Raw genomic sequence first — 15170 nt, forward strand, 5'->3', positions numbered from 1 at the left:
TCGAACGCATGTGCTCGCCGCAAATTTCTCCAACTCGTCGCACTCTGCCTCCTCCTCCTCCACAACTCTCCCTCCCTGCCTCCCGCCATCGCACCCAGCATCACCTCCCCCGACCTGCTGCCAGACGGCGCCCACCGTTGTTGCCCTGCGACCCCTTTGGCGCTGGCGCCCCGGTGATTGCTTGCCTCGACCCTCAAAGTCCGCGCCGCCAGGCGACACGACGACGCGCCCCGGCGACTGCGACGGCGACGCGGGCGACACAGCGCACGAGCGACTCCCCCGACCGGCGGCGCGCGAAATCTGGGGTTTTGTCGGCCGGCCCAGCGTCATCGCACGTTGCTGGCTGTGCGTGTGTGTGCGAGTGTGTGTGTGGCGTGTTCGCGCGCGCCGCGTCTGCTCCGTCCGTCTGCCTGTGTCGCTGCGGTGGCCCCAGTCGCCCCCCCAGCGAGTGAGACCAGGCCAGGCCAGTCTAGGAACGGCGGAACGGGTCGGATTTTTCGAGCTAAAAACTCGGCTTGACCATGGATCCAAGACAGCACCAGCACCAGCACCAGCACCAGCAGCACCAGCACCCGTCCCAACACCAGCAGCATCATCACCATCAGCGCCAGCCTGTCCTTGGCCCTGGTCATCATCAACAACAGCAGCAGCAGCAGCACACCGCGCCCGCGCCTCACCCCCGCGCGCCCGCCTTGCGCCCGGAGCCGACTCCCGATTACCACAGCCACAGCAACAGCCACTTCGCCGTTGCCGCTCCACCTGCGACGTCGTCGTCCTCGTCGCCCTCGCCGTCGCTTTACCCTCCCCGAGCTCCCGCGACGCGATCGCCCGCCGCCAGCAACTCGCCCTTCTCCGCGCGCGCTGCCGGTCCTTATGCGACTGCCGACCACCGACGGACGAGCGACACGCCGTACTACCCGCCTGCTGCTCGCTCGAGCTTGCCCGACCTGGGCCACAGCCGCGCCCAGAGCGCCTCGTCGCTCCCGTCAGCTAGGGAGCTGAATCGCACCATGCCTCCGCCGACCTCGCCGCCCCAGCCGGGCGCTCCTCCGCCGCCGTCTCATCATCAACAGCATCAAGGCGGCATGGGCTTCGGACCACCACCCCCGAGACCGCCGCCCGTCGCCGTCGGACCCCCGACCTCGTTCCCCTCTGGCCGCGAGCTCCCTGCGCTGAGCTCTCTCACGCGCTCGGGTAGCGGCGGCAGCTCCATGTCCATCTCCTCGATGCTTGGCGGCCCGCCGCCGGCTTCGCGCGACTCTCAGCCGCCGCCCCAACACTACCCTCCGCACACGTCAGCGCCGCCGCCCGGCTCAGGTCCTGGCTACGCGCCGCCTGTCCACGCGTCGCCGCGGATGCACTCGGCCTCGTCAGACTACCCGCCCTTCCGACGACCGCAGACGCCCGACCACCAGCGACCGTACGATCCCCGCGGCGGCACCGCGCCGTCGCCTCGAGGCGGACACTACTCTACACCCGAGGTGCAGCGCTACGGGACGCCTGGGGCAGGCTACCACGCGCGTCATCCGTCGGCGCCTGCCGACACGTCTAGGGAGCCTGGAAGGATGTCTACCGGCCCGGCGCCGACCCCCAACGCGCCACCGAAGCCGTACGGGAGCATGCCGCCTCACATGGGCAGGCCTGAAGACCCGTACGCCCGGCGGGAAGAGCCTGGCCGACCCGGACCCGGCATGGACTATCCCGAGCGATCGGGGCTGCGGCCGTATCCGTACGACGATCGATATCGAGCCGAGCGGGAACGACAGACCCAACCCGAACGAGATCGCGAGGGGCGCGAGCGTGCATACTCTGGTGGCGATGCGCACCGACACATGATGTCCCCTCACGAGATGGGACATCGCGAGCCGCCTCAACCCCAGGGTCCTTACGGCCGGCCGCCCGACGCTCGCGACCAGCGCGATCCTCGGGATTCTCAGTGGGGACGCCACAGCGCCGAGTCGAGCTATCGTGCTCCCATGGACCACCCACGACAAGAATATCCCCCGTCGTCGACATACCCGCCGCATCACGCGGCGTATCAAACCGCGCCCCCTGAGCGATACCCGCCGGCGTCGCACCCACCCCAACACCCCCCGCCGCATGCAAACGCGCCGCCGCAGCCGTACGACTCGCCCGACCGCGCTCGAATGGATCACCTGCACCAACAACAGCAGCAGCAACAGCAACCACAGCCACACCATCCGCTGCACCGGCCGCGGCCAGGCGAGGAAGCGCCGCCGCCTCCTCCGTCGATCGCGTACAACGGCGCCGGCCACATGCCGCCTGGGTACGACGCGTCGCGCAACAGGAGCTCCGAAGAGGCACCGGGACCGAACAGCCACCAGCGAAACTTGCTCGCGGTGCAGGACATGAACCGCAAGGGTCGCCTTTCGCCCTTGCCTCAGGCCGTGCAAGGGGCGCAGCCCCAGCAGCCGGGACCAGCAGCGGAGCCAGGCATTAAGAGCGAGTTTGGCCGCATGTTTTCCGGCATTGGGAGCGGAGTCGGCGCCATCGGGGCATCGAGCCCCATGACATCCGGCGCCGTGGCTGCGTACGGGAGCCAGGCGAATGCGAGCGTGCCGCCGAAGCGCGAGGATGCAGAGGCCGCCGCCCCGGACTCCGGACCCGAGGGCACCAAGCCAGCCAAGGGCCGCCGCCGCAAACTCAAGGACGAGGACAACAAAGACGACGACAGCTCCGGCCGGGTGACTCCCGGGGGACGCGCCAACAAACGCACCAAGGGCCATCAGCACCATCACCACCAGTACGCACTGCATCCCTTTCCCCAAGAGCTATCTGGCCTGTCTAACCAGGGACCTAGCCACCACCACCACCATCACCACCACGGACCCGAAGGCACCGCTTCCCCGACGGCAGGCGCCGCGCCCCTCAAGAACCTCAAGGGAGGACCGGCCGTTGCGTCTCCGACAGACAAGTCCGTTCCACACCATCATCATCACCACCATCACGGACCAAAGGCGGCACAGACGCCCGCCTCGCAGGCCAAGCAACCAGCCCCGGCCCCGGCACCTGTAATTCCCCCCAAGCCCAAGACCATCATCTCCAACAAGGCAGTGCTGGATGCGGTCGCCGATCGGCCGCGTCACCACCTGGGCGACTTCATCTACGAACCTGGACTCAAGCCTGGGCGGCTGCTGCCCGACACCCCCAGCCACCGGGGTTTCTCGTCCAACCCGACACCTCTCCCGTGGGAGACCATCAAGGGCAAGGAGAACTGCATCCTGACGGTCAAGGTGCCGCGGGTGCACCTCGTCCCGTTGGCCCGTGAGGAAATAACCTCCAGGGCGTACCTTTGGGGAACCGACGTGTACACGGACGACTCGGACGTGGTGGCGGCATGCATCCACAGTGGCTGGATCAAGGGCGAATGGGTCGAGGACGTCGACGCATCGATGCTCGACCTGGAAGACGTTGGTCGGAGGAAGCCGAAGAACCAGCCGACCGAGACCATGCCGCCCGGATCCGAAGGCCTCATCACCGCGCCGCCCACGTCTGGCCCGCTGTCTGTGCCGGCGGATAGAGACCTGCACGTCAACGTGCTGATCCTGCCGCGGCTGGTCAAGTACGCGGCGACGACGAGGCATGGCATCACGAGCCGCGAGTTTGGCGGGCAGTTTGGCACCCGCCACGCGGTCCACGACGGCATCAGCTACATGGTGAAGAGCATACGCTGGGTCGAGAACGGGGGCCAGCCGCAGGCGCGGCTACGCGGCAAGGCACGACGAGAGCGGATGCGCAAGGTCATGAAAGAGGTGACGGCCAGCTTTGGCAACATGAACAGCCTAGAGCAGCACCCGGCGCAGGAGCAGCAGCCGGACAAGGACCAAAGCGGGGTCCTGCGCAGCGAAATCGCGGCGAACTGGCACAGGAAGGAGGCGGAGCACGCCCCGACGGAGACGGCCGAGAACGGCGGCGAGAAGGCGCGCGACCCCAGCGAGGGCGACAAGGAGAACTGGCTGTCCCAGGACAAGACTGCCGCGGATCCTGCGCCCGAGGCGGCCCCGGCGCCGGCTACGGGCAAGGACGTCGAGATGGCCGAAGCCGAGGCGCCGCAGAAGACGGCGACCGAGGAGGAAAAGTGAGCCCAGTCGCCAGACGGTGACACGGGCGGCGCAAAATGCTAAAGCCTGTCATGTGTACGTGTACTTGGATTCCCCAAGTGGCAGCGGGAAAGGGCGTGCGTGTGCTTGACGCGAATACCCATAGCTCGATTACGTCTAATTGTACATTTTGACATCCATGCCGTGTGTTGATACAAGTGTTGTACAGCCGTCGCAGGTCGGCTGGGAGGTAAGCCGTTGAGTCGACCCCCAAGCGCAGAAGAAGAGGGCACCCTCCGATCATTCCCAGTCCATGGCGATGCCGCGACTCAGAAGTCGGTGACGCGCCCGTTGTAGCTCCAGTCGCCGCCGCCACCCCATCTGAGCGGCTCGTTCTTGGGCCCGCCGACCTCGCCCGTCTTGGGGTTGACGTCGCCCTCGAACTCGGGCGGTGCGCCGCGGAACATGCCCTGGTTGACGTCTGCGTCCTGCGGCGCCGCAGCCGCCGCCGCTGTGGTCGACGAGGAAGAAGGTGACGCTGCGTCGACGGGATTGGTGGCGTGCCGCGGCTGCTGCGTGCTGGGCGGCGTGGCGGAGCCAGATGAGGAGGAAGCGTCGGGCTGCTGGAAGGCGGAGGAGACGGCGGCGGCGCGCTGCAGGCGCTCGAACTCGGCTTGCTGGTCGGCGGGGAGCTTGGGGGGCGAGGGGCGCGCCGTGAAGGAGGAGGAGGGGCGGGAGGGCGGCGCGCGCGTGCGTGTGAGGGAGAGGGCGAGGGAGGAGAGGCGCTGCGGGCGCGCCGCTGGCGGGAGGAGTGGGAGGCGAGGCATGGTGGTTGTTGCTTTGGAGATTTGAAAGGTGAGGGTCGGATGGCAGTGGTGATGGTGGTGCTGGAGCGATGGCGAATGTATGACGGGCCGAGGCGAATGTTTTAGTGGGGCCATGTAGCCTATAAGCTCCCGCCTGTCGCCGCGCTGGTGAGCGATTGAACCGTCTACTGACAAGACGCCGCGGGCGACGGCGCGTCTGTGTATCGTTGCCGACAACTCATTTATGCTCGGGATCCATTGCATTACGTTCATTCAGACGCCATGTACGCGATTCTCGCCATAGCAACGGTTCAATGGAGGTTGCGGTTTTCAGCAAGCCGCCGCAGTGGTTCCGTCACCTCCCGCCATCTGATCGCAGCTACCGGTGCCCGGAAACGCAGCCGGGCCTGAGGCTCATCAGACTCGTCTATCAGAAACGATAGCTTCGCCGTGCGGTTGCTGGATCGGTGGTTCGCCGGCGGGCCGAGGGGCCGGCTCGGTCACGCTTATGGACACCGCTGCCGGGGACCAGGTACCGTATGGGGTGTCCCATGGTCGGGTGTATTGGACGAATGGCTCTGCTATCGGATCGGTATCAGGATTCAGGACTTGGGATGCCGCCGGGATGGTCATTAGATCGATCCGCCCGCCTTTGTCTCCAGGGAGCGTCTCGGCGCCGACAGCGATATAGCTATCGCACGCACGCGAGAGGGGCGGATCTCACCACCTGCACAAGCTTCAGCTGGCTTCGGAGCCGTCGCCCATCCACGGGGCCGTGTTCCTCGTAGCAGCTGCCAACTATTTACCTCTCGACCCGTCGCAAAAAGCACCGGGGCCCCGTTGGCGTGACACTCCCTGTCAGTCTCGGCAGCGGATCCGGCATGCCCCTCGTGGCGCCGGCGGCCGTGATGATTGGCCCGGCAAACGACGACAACGCCATCGGGCGTTGCGTGGGCGTGTTGACCGTTGAGCACATATTTGGCCCGCGGTAGCTAGCAACCTTGCGGGATGAGCCCTGGGCGTTGCCTTGTTGGACACCGGCGTGCGGGATAGGACGAGGGCACATGTTGCTTCTTGGACGTGAGACGTCGCGCTGGATAGAGTATTTGGACGCGGAGGCGGATCGGACAACGTCGTCACAATGGGGCGCTGCTCCAGCGTCCATGTCACGTTTCTGCAGCCCCGGGACAGCGTCGCCGACCCATCGAATCACCGCCAGGAAGGGAAGCACACCTCTACGAACAAGGTCATGCCATCCAGTGGAGCACACGCGCTCGTCTAGCCGCCTCCCAGGGGCGTGCAGCAGCCATCCGCTTGCCATCGCCTCCCATGGATCAGGACCGGGGTGCCTCTGCAGAAATACCTCGCGGGTCCCTGCCGTGCCGCTCGCTTGGGCCAACTCTTATTTCCATGACGTTCATCGGCAGCGTTGCTCGATCCGCTAGATATCCGACTTTGACGTGCTACTCATCGCAATGGCGTCCCGGGCCGCCACCGCCAGATAGGCGGCCGACCTGAACAACCGGCTGACCTGAAATCCGTCTCAGGGTTCGTCTCGACGTTCGATTGGCGAGGAGAAGGCTGCTCCGATCGGGGCCGGCCACAAGATGGCCGTCCTTCAGCAGTACACCTACATCTTTGCCGTCACCACCATCTTTGCCTGCCTCGATGCGTGGAACATAGGTGTGTCCCGGCCACACAGATGGATACCTGCAAGGTCTTCTTCAATGACTACGTCGAGCAACGGCTAACACGGTGATCGTACCAAGGCGCCAACGATGTGGCCAACTCGTTCGCCACGTCCGTCTCCTCCCGCTCCCTCACCCTCAAGCAAGCCATGGCCCTCGCCTCCGTATGCGAGTTCTCGGGCAGCGTCGCCGTCGGGGCGCGCGTCGCCGACACCATCCGCACCAAGATCATCGACCCGCACCACTACGACGACGCGCCCGCGGTGCTGCTCCTCGCCATGATGTGCACCATTGTCGCGTCGTCGACGTTCCTCACCGTCGCCACGCGCTACGGCATGCCCGTCTCGACCACCCACGCCGTCGTCGGCGGGCTCGTCGGCACCGCCACGGCCAGCATCGGCATCGACAAGGTCAACTGGGCCTGGAGCGGCGTGTCGCAGGTGTTTGCGGCGTGGGTCGTGGCTCCGGGCATGGCGGGCTGCATCGGCGCCGCGCTGTTCCTCTTTACCAAGTTTACCGTCTTGCGGAAGCCGACGGCGGTGCGGCGGGCATTCTGGTCGATTCCGTTTTACACCTTTCTCACCGTCGGGGCATTGACCAGTGCGTCTTTCCTTGGTACCTGCATCTGCGGTTCGCAAGCGCTGACTTGATTAGTGCTCGTCGTCTGGAAAGGGGTACACATTGCTGAGCTCTCGACCCGCGATGTCCTCATCAGCATCTTTGGCGCCGCAGCCGGTGGCGCCCTTTTGCAGGGAGTGTTCGTCATGCCGTACCTGTGGGTGCGCATCATGCGTGAGGACTGGACGCTCAAGTGGTATCACGTCTCCCATGGCCTCTTTCTCCTCAGGCGCGAGCCGCCGCCGCCGACTCCCCGCGGCTTTGTCAAGCCGCAGATCAAGGACTACTACCGCGGACACCTTACGGCGGAGGAGCTGCAATACGTTCGCGCCTCGGAGACGCTCCTGCGGTCGGTGCAGACGCCCAACGGGGAACAGCCCCCTCCGACAGAAGAAGACAAGGATGACGAGCTCATGCTCCCGCCGCCGGCGCAGACTCCGACTCCTCGCCCAGGATCCTCCAGCACCCGACGGACCTCACGAGGCGAGGCGGGCCTGATCCCTCCGCGCCCGCCAGGGCCGTCCAACAGCTTCCGAGTCATCGCGTGGAAGATCAACCGCTTCCTGCTGCGGGGCATCGAAAAGGACGTGGTGAGCATGCAGAAGCGCAACGCGGTGCTCAAGTGGGACATTGAGGACATGCACTCGCGGGCGGCGCGGTACGACAACCGCGCCGAGTACATGTACTCTGCGCTGCAGATCCTGACGGCGGCGGCGGCGTCGTTTACGCACGGCGCCAATGACGTGGCAAACGCCATCGCGCCCTTTGCGACCGCCTACGACGTGTGGTCGCGCGGCAGCGTCGGCGACATGGTCGACGTGCCCGTCTGGGTGCTGTGCTTTGGCGGCGGCGCCATCGTGCTCGGCCTCCTGACGTACGGCTACCACGTCATGCGCACGCTGGGTAACCGCTTGACGCTCATCTCGCCCAGCCGCGGTTTCTGCATGGAACTCGCGAGCGCCATAACGGTGCTCATGGCGACGCGCCTGAGCTTGCCTGTGTCGACGACGCAGTGCATCACCGGCGCGACGGTGGGCGTCGGCTTGGCCAACGGGGACTGGCGGTGCATCAACCCCAAGCTCGTGGGGTGGATATACCTGGGCTGGGTGGTGACGGTGCCGGCTACGGCGTTGATATCGGGGTGCTTGATGGGCCTAATGCTGAATGCGCCGTCATGGCCGGGCAGGCAAGTTTGATGAGACACAAGCCGGTGGATCAATATTTGGATTATGCACATGTTTTGGACCACAGCACGGCGTTGGGGTTAGCGAGTCGATTTCACACGGCCATACATACATACACTAGACGAGCAATCTCTATTTTGAACTGCAACATCTCTATGCCTTACGTAGCCCATCAAGGGATGTCTTCGTCGACGAGATAGTCCGCCGGCCGCTCTGCCTTGCCCCTGATGCACGGCGGAGCGTGGAAGAGGTGCCCGCGACGTAGCCGCACAAAGCACGCGTACAGGCCGCCCGCAATGTACACGGCCGTCGTGCTGATGACGACGGGCCAGCGGAACTGGTCCGGCCGTGAAAAGGCAATCGTCGTGGCAAACGACAGCAGCTCAAAGAAGTTCTGGAGCGCGGCCTCGACGGTCGAAAACGTGCCGCGGAACTCTGCTTCCACCTCCTGTACGATGTTAGTGCCCGCTCATTCCATACTGCTCTGGACCGCAAAAGAGAGAGAAGACTTACATCTTGGACAATCGCCTGGGCACACAGGTCGTACCCCCAGAGCCCGAGCCTGCTGAACGCGACGCACACAGCCAAGCCCGTCGCCGACGCCAGCCTGCGCGCCGGCTCGCCCTCAAACTCGGCGAGGAACCAGCTCAGCCCCGCGGCGAGAAAGATCATCTGGCAGCTGAGGCTCCAGATGCCGCCGCGGACGGGCCCGATGCGGCGCATCAGCCAAGGCGACACCCACGTGGCGCTCAGCTCGACGACGGTGCTACCCGTGCGCGCGAGGCCGACGTGCAGCGGCGTGTACCCGATGGAAAGCAGGAACGTGACCATCTGCCCGGAAAAAGATAGCACGGTGAGGTAGAGCAGCGCGAGGGAGAAGGACGGCAGGAAGGCCGGGTGGCGGAAGTAGAAGGGCAGCGAAGAGATGGGGAGGATGCGGCTGGCGAGAGACGATAGAGACGAGTGGGTGGGTTCAGATGACGAGGATGCTGTAGCGGCTCCAGGGGGTGGCCGCTGGAGGGCGGGAACGCTCTTGTAGACCTGAGGATGTGAGCTTCGTTCAGTGTAACGGGCGGGTAGGAGACGGGACGTACACGCGCGATGCAAATATACTCGACGAGCACGGAGGCGACGTTCATGCCGAGGACGGTCCATATCGCAATCAGCGTGGACGCGGCTGTGACGAGGGAGATGAAGAGGGGTCCAAGGAGCTTGCAGAAGAGGTCGATGCGGCGCATGCGGGCGTTGACGACTGCACGACGCTGGTGTAAGTAAGTACGATTGTCTCGAGTCGCTGCTGAAGCGCTCGCATAACAGCTGGATCAGGCTCGCACTCACCTCGTCGCCAGTTCTCATCCCCCTCGGTCATGACGACGACCCAATCACGCTCCACGGCCACGAGGGTCGCCATGGCGGCCAGCTTCTCGACGCAGGCCAGCACGCACAGCACGCCAAAGAGCGCGTCGACGCTCCTCCCGCTGAGCCTCAGCTTCATTCCATAGGAGCCGCCCTCACCAACAGCGGCAGCAGTGACAGCACCGCCCTCCAGCGCCGCGTGCATCGCCCACAGCACGCCGCAGCTCGCGGCCACGGCAACGCGCTGGGCGACGATGCTTGCGCGCACGACGGCGAGGCGGCCGCGGCGGTCGATGCACGCGCCGACGGGGTGGGCGAGGAGGATGGCGGCGGCGCTGCGGGCGAGGGCGTAGATGGACATGGGGAGGAGGGTGCGCGGGTAGAGGGCGGCGAGGAAGAGCACGGCGCCGAACTCGAAGAGACGCGAGTTGGCGGTCGAGAGGAGGTGTGAGGTGTAGAGCTGGGCTTCGAGCGTCTGGTGGTGAGACGAGAGCCATGCGACGCGAGGGCGGGAGGAGGAGTCTGAGCGCGTGCCGTCGTCGTCGTCGCCGCCATCATCGTAGTTGTCATCTCGACGTTGATGGCGCTCGGAATCGAGCAAGGACGTCCTGGATGTAGAGGTCGTCGAAGGCGTGGGAGAAGCGGTTGGTGAGGCGGCGCGCCGGGGGCTCTCTTCATCTGCGGCGTTGGATGCCATCGTCGATTCCTTGGTGTTGAAAAGACAACTCTCAAGTCCAGCTCACGGCCTGATGTGAGGATCAACTTGTTGACAAGTAAACGGCAGGGAAATGGGCCTCGAATTAGGCAACCGAGGACCGCATCACAGCCCGACGACCCTCTCACAGACTGTAGAGTGTAAACATTGGTCGAATCGTCCGATGCTCACGTCGTCGGCACTCGTGTATCCGCTCGCCGTCGACGTCCAGATCTGCGTCGCCAATGAGCCGTCCCCTCGTCGCTGGGGAGCCGGAGTGATTGGACCCCTCCGGCGGAGCTGGACATGTGGTGCGATTCGGGAGTCAAGGATCCGGCATGTCGGATCAATTTGCTGAACGATGACGAAGGCAAGCTAGCACTCTAGCACCCGTGCGGCGCGGATCCATTGGGCTGCTGAGTGAGTGAGTTGATTGTGTGAGTGGACCGCGTGGTGGCTTGAGAGAACCCTGAGAAACACCCGCCTACGGCCGAAGGTTGACGCTGCTGTTGGTGAGCGTTTCATGTCGGGCGTTGGGGCAGTTGAACTCATGTGCTGCATGAGCGATGCTTGAATTGGCACATCGGTCCATGCTTATTGGCTGGATTGAGGATCCAGTTGATATGCATAGAGCCGCGGCTACGGGATGTTTTACTGGTGCCTCAGAGCATGATCCACGATTGTGCATGTTATACAAGTCCAAGTACAAGATGACCCATCAGTCGTCTCACAATCAGTTTTCGTCTTGCAGTGTAATTCACCTTTCCTTGGGAGATATACCCCTTCGGTTCACATCGCAACAATGACCCCATTCTCAGCACAGTGGCTGCGACTCGCGTCCAGCTCCCGCCTGCAACGGTCATCGCAGGCGCTCTCTGTCGTCGGTCCCAGAGCCTGGATCTTTGGCGGCGAGCTGCAGCCGCGGCAACCCGTCGACAACCAGCTTGATGTCGTTGACCTCGGTGATGCCACTGGTGAGTCTTGCGTTCGTGTCGCGCACTATTGGTATATATGGAATCATGGATGCTTATTGTGCCCTCGCAGCCTCGGTCACCACGTTGCCTGCGCCTGACCCTGCGCCTGCACCGCGGGTCGGCGCCGCGAGCACGTCCGTCCAAGGCGACATTTACGTATTTTCCGGACGTGGCGGCATCGACATGAACGCATTGGATGAGAGCGGTGCCCTCTGGTCCTGGTCGCCATCCACTGCTGCGTGGTCACTGATCTCCCCCCAAGACGGCTCCTCTCGCCCCGAGCCGCGCAGCTACCACGCCATAGCATCGGACGATGACAAGACCATCTACCTCCACGCGGGATGCCCTGCTGCTGGTCGCCTTGCCGACCTCTGGAAATTCGACGTCGTTAGCCGATCGTGGACGGAGCTGCCCTCTGCGCCAGGACCGGCGCGAGGGGGAGCATCCATCGCTTTTGCGTACGGCAAGCTGTACCGCATGGGCGGATTCGACGGCAACACTGAGCAAGGTGGCAGCTTGGACGTGTTTGATCTGGCGACCAGCACCTGGAGTAGCAAAGCGTTCCGCGCTGATGGGGTGGACGGGCCGGAGGCGCGCAGCGTCGCTGCTCTACTGTCTGTTCGAACGGCTGGTGGGAAGCATCTCCTGGTCACCCTGTTTGGCGAGCGCGATCCTTCATCGCTAGGCCATGCTGGAGCAGGCAAAATGCTCGCGGACGTGTGGGCGTTTGACCTCGACACCGAGACATGGGTCGAGGTCAAGCTGGCGGCGGGTCAGAACGGTCTCCCACCAGCGAGAGGATGGTTCGGAGCAGATGTGCTCAAGCAGCCAAACGGTGACGCGATCATCGTTCACGGAGGCCTGGCAGAGGACAATTCGAGACTGGGCGACGTGTGGAAGCTTCAATTCTAGTCGACGCCATTGTGCGCTGCAGAGCCGTCAACACGAGCACCGATTCACCGAAGTCGCGATAATCTTGGCGTGCAACGGTTCATCGTAACTATAGTCAATCCGTCAGCGTCTCAACCAAATCCACGACCGCAATTACCCGCTTGCATGTCTCGCGCCATTACAAGGGTGCTCTGCCATCAGAGCGAATCTTCAATGCCAACTTCGACGCTCGCAAATCGACAATTAGTCAATTGTGCGTTTGTCATCGTTCGCGATGAGTTGCGTGCATGGCGATCATGACCCCAAATCCTGATTTGTAAGTTGGAACTTGGCAACACCAGCGTTTCGTGGCTTGAGGTAGGCACTTCAGCCGCGAGAGGCCTCGTACTTCGTATTGTATAAATAGCGTGCGACCGCAACTTGCCATCGCGCTCTCCTTGAAGATCAAGTCATTCAGCAGACAACAAACAAACCCTTAGCTTAAATCATATTTCGCATCTAATCTATTTACACAATGGCAACCGTTAAGTACTGGATCGTCGACATTTTTTCCACCACGGCTTTCAAGGGCAATCCCCTCGCCTTGGTGGACAACACGGACGGGTCGCTTTCCGACACCCAACTCAAGCTCATCACGCGCCAATTCAATCTCTCAGAGACGACTTTCTTCTCAAAACCCACACGCCCGGGCGCAACGTATAGACTGCGTTCGTTCCTGCCCGATGGAAAGGAGGTGTTTGGCGCCGGCCACAACATCTTGGGCGCTTGGTGGTTCCTAGCCGACTCTGGGCGGCTGGACCTCAGCAAGCCGGCGTCTGTAGATGCTGCAACTGGAACCGAAGAGTTTACGGTGTTCCAGGAGCTTGGGACAGAAGTCTTGCCGGTCAAGATTTTGCGCAAAAAGACAGCCGGAGGTCATCGAGTTTCCGTATCGTTGCGGCAGGTCTCGCCCGGAACGCATGCGAAGCATCCTGATCCCGCCAGCCTGGCGGCCAGTGTTGGGCTCGCATCGAGTGACGTCGGGGCCACCGTGAAGGCAGCGAATGGAGGTAGTGATGTGACGCTGGTGCCGCAAGTCATGTCGACGTCGACAACCCGCCATCTCCTCGTCCCGCTCGCCTCGGTCGACGCACTCAACAAGGTGATTGTCCAAAAGGACAAGCTCCTGGAGCAACTCGCGCTCGTCGACAAGACGGCTTACGGCCTCTTCCTGTTCACGCCCGTGCCGCCGGCCTCGCAAGACACCCCTCAGACATATCGCGCCCGGTTCTTTAGCCCGGGAATGTCGTCTGAAGACCCGGCAACCGGCAGCGCTGCGGGCCCGTTTTCGGCTTATCTGTATAACCATAAGGCGCTGAAACTGGAGGGAGGCGAAGCAGCGATCGAGGTGCAGCAGGGTCACAGGGTGGGGAGAGAGTGCGTCATTCGCGTTGAGCTCAGGTCGAGCGGGGATGGCGAAGGCGAAGCGTTGGACGTTGACATCGTGGGCGGGGGCACGCGCGTGGCTGACGGAAGCATTGCAGTTCCTGATCAGTCGACGCAGTTCTGAGGACTCCCTTAGGACATTGTTATCGTCGAGGTATTCGCAGCGGACTCTGTGTTGCCAGCACGGGGAATTGCAACACTTGACGACAGAAATCGGTAGCCTTTATGGACGTACAAAGCAATTGAGAGCTTTTAAAGTCTCATTTCTTCTTGTTGGCCCAAGCAGCATGGTTCAAGACCCATAGATCCTCGATGTGCATCATCTCATGTTCATGCATCGTATCCTGGTTCACCAAAGGAAAACAGGCGATATCGCGCCTCGCTCTGCTGCTGAACCCCGAATCCCTTGGATTTACGACAGCGTGTCGACAGGAGCCAATAGGGTCCGGGCACTTGAGTTTGTGCGCAATATGTTAGCGCCAGTTGAGCACGACGACAACATTGAAGGACGATGCTGGCCAAGCCCCGCCACACCTTCGCCGGACAGTGCGTGCATGCACCTGGGAACTTACGGGGCTGCGCGTGCAAGGCGACTCAACCCAATTTCGCCCAACTCTGAATGTGCCATTTTTGTTTGTGGTGAAGTAATTGCGTAGAAACCTGCACTTTTGGGTAGCCGATTGACACACCTGGCCGCAAGTTGTGAGTACAATGCAGTGTGCGCTAGGCGGCTGGGTTTGACCAAACTGGACGCGACTGGAAACCTACACCTCTCGCTGTGAACCGATTTAAACGGTAAATGTAGTCCTCTGCTTCTTCGCGGCTTTTCAAAATAGGATGGACGCGATTGTCTTCGATGCATGTGGCCCCGACACCACGGAGGGCCAACGCCGCCAAGGTCAACTGTGCGACGCAGACCATGACTGCGTGTGGACGCAGGATATTCCGTGGCAGACGGATGAATGAAAAGTGGAGGAAACTCGACATGCATTAAAAAGGACTTCTGGGGTTTATATATACTTCCAGGCCAGATCCAGAGCGATCTCTTTGATCATGAGATAGCTGTTGAGTACGTAGTTGACTGGACTGGAAGGTCAGAATGCGTCATCAATTCCGTGCGTGGGAGCCGCGTCATGACAAGACCTTGTTATGACAGCCGGGCCGGAGATACGCGCATCAAATGCTCTATCGAATTACGACATGTAAGTAGCGGTTATCTTGGCGCCACGTCGACTACAGCACATTATGCTGGCCGTGCGCCCAGCCACCAAACATGAAGGGTCAACGATTTTACATCCGCGGGAGACTTGTCGACTCTCCCGGATAAGTGTCCCCGGTACGTGACGTCAAGTACGTCAAGGACCTCGTTGAACAAGCCAAGAGGAACCACAAAACTGGACGTGAACGAAATTGGAGCATTACGTTGCCTAGTACGTACGGAGGCCAGTGCTGGTTGGGCACGCCCAACACTCT

At 62.6% G+C, this 15170-nt stretch overlaps 6 protein-coding genes across 6 annotated transcripts; 4 read left to right on the forward strand and 2 right to left on the reverse strand.

Moving 5' to 3' along the window:
- Positions 1-521: 521 nt before the first annotated feature.
- On the forward strand, positions 522-4103 carry PLICBS_007514 (uncharacterized protein; the record flags this gene model as incomplete). Its single annotated transcript, XM_018320955.2, has 1 exon — positions 522-4103. One exon carries the CDS (start codon positions 522-524, stop codon positions 4101-4103), a length of 3582 nt encoding a protein of 1193 aa, XP_018180852.2.
- A 287-nt stretch (positions 4104-4390) lies between these two features.
- PLICBS_007515 (putative mitochondrial protein, conserved) lies at positions 4391-4888 on the reverse strand (the record flags this gene model as incomplete). Its single annotated transcript, XM_018320956.2, has 1 exon — positions 4391-4888. The coding sequence occupies one exon, from the start codon at positions 4886-4888 to the stop codon at positions 4391-4393; it is 498 nt and encodes a 165-aa protein (XP_018180853.1).
- Positions 4889-6474: 1586 nt separating this feature from the next.
- PLICBS_007516 (Na+/Pi symporter) lies at positions 6475-8369 on the forward strand (the record flags this gene model as incomplete). Its single annotated transcript, XM_018320957.2, has 3 exons — positions 6475-6550; positions 6637-7155; positions 7210-8369. The coding sequence occupies 3 exons, from the start codon at positions 6475-6477 to the stop codon at positions 8367-8369; spliced, it is 1755 nt and encodes a 584-aa protein (XP_018180854.2).
- Positions 8370-8529: 160 nt separating this feature from the next.
- On the reverse strand, positions 8530-10410 carry PLICBS_007517 (uncharacterized protein; the record flags this gene model as incomplete). Its single annotated transcript, XM_018320958.2, has 4 exons — positions 8530-8805; positions 8871-9398; positions 9452-9609; positions 9696-10410. The coding sequence occupies 4 exons, from the start codon at positions 10408-10410 to the stop codon at positions 8530-8532; spliced, it is 1677 nt and encodes a 558-aa protein (XP_018180855.2).
- Positions 10411-11209: 799 nt separating this feature from the next.
- PLICBS_007518 (uncharacterized protein) lies at positions 11210-12293 on the forward strand (the record flags this gene model as incomplete). The annotated part of the gene is made up of 2 exons (XM_018320959.2): positions 11210-11381; positions 11452-12293. The coding sequence occupies 2 exons, from the start codon at positions 11210-11212 to the stop codon at positions 12291-12293; spliced, it is 1014 nt and encodes a 337-aa protein (XP_018180856.2).
- A 493-nt stretch (positions 12294-12786) lies between these two features.
- On the forward strand, positions 12787-13821 carry PLICBS_007519 (uncharacterized protein; the record flags this gene model as incomplete). The annotated part of the gene is made up of 1 exon (XM_018320960.2): positions 12787-13821. The coding sequence occupies one exon, from the start codon at positions 12787-12789 to the stop codon at positions 13819-13821; it is 1035 nt and encodes a 344-aa protein (XP_018180857.2).
- Positions 13822-15170: the final 1349 nt, after the last annotated feature.

The sequence above is a fragment of the Purpureocillium lilacinum genome (genome assembly GCF_023168085.1).
Source record: "Purpureocillium lilacinum CBS 284.36 DNA, scaffold_5, whole genome shotgun sequence".
Taxonomy (NCBI): Eukaryota; Fungi; Ascomycota; class Sordariomycetes; order Hypocreales; family Ophiocordycipitaceae; genus Purpureocillium; species Purpureocillium lilacinum.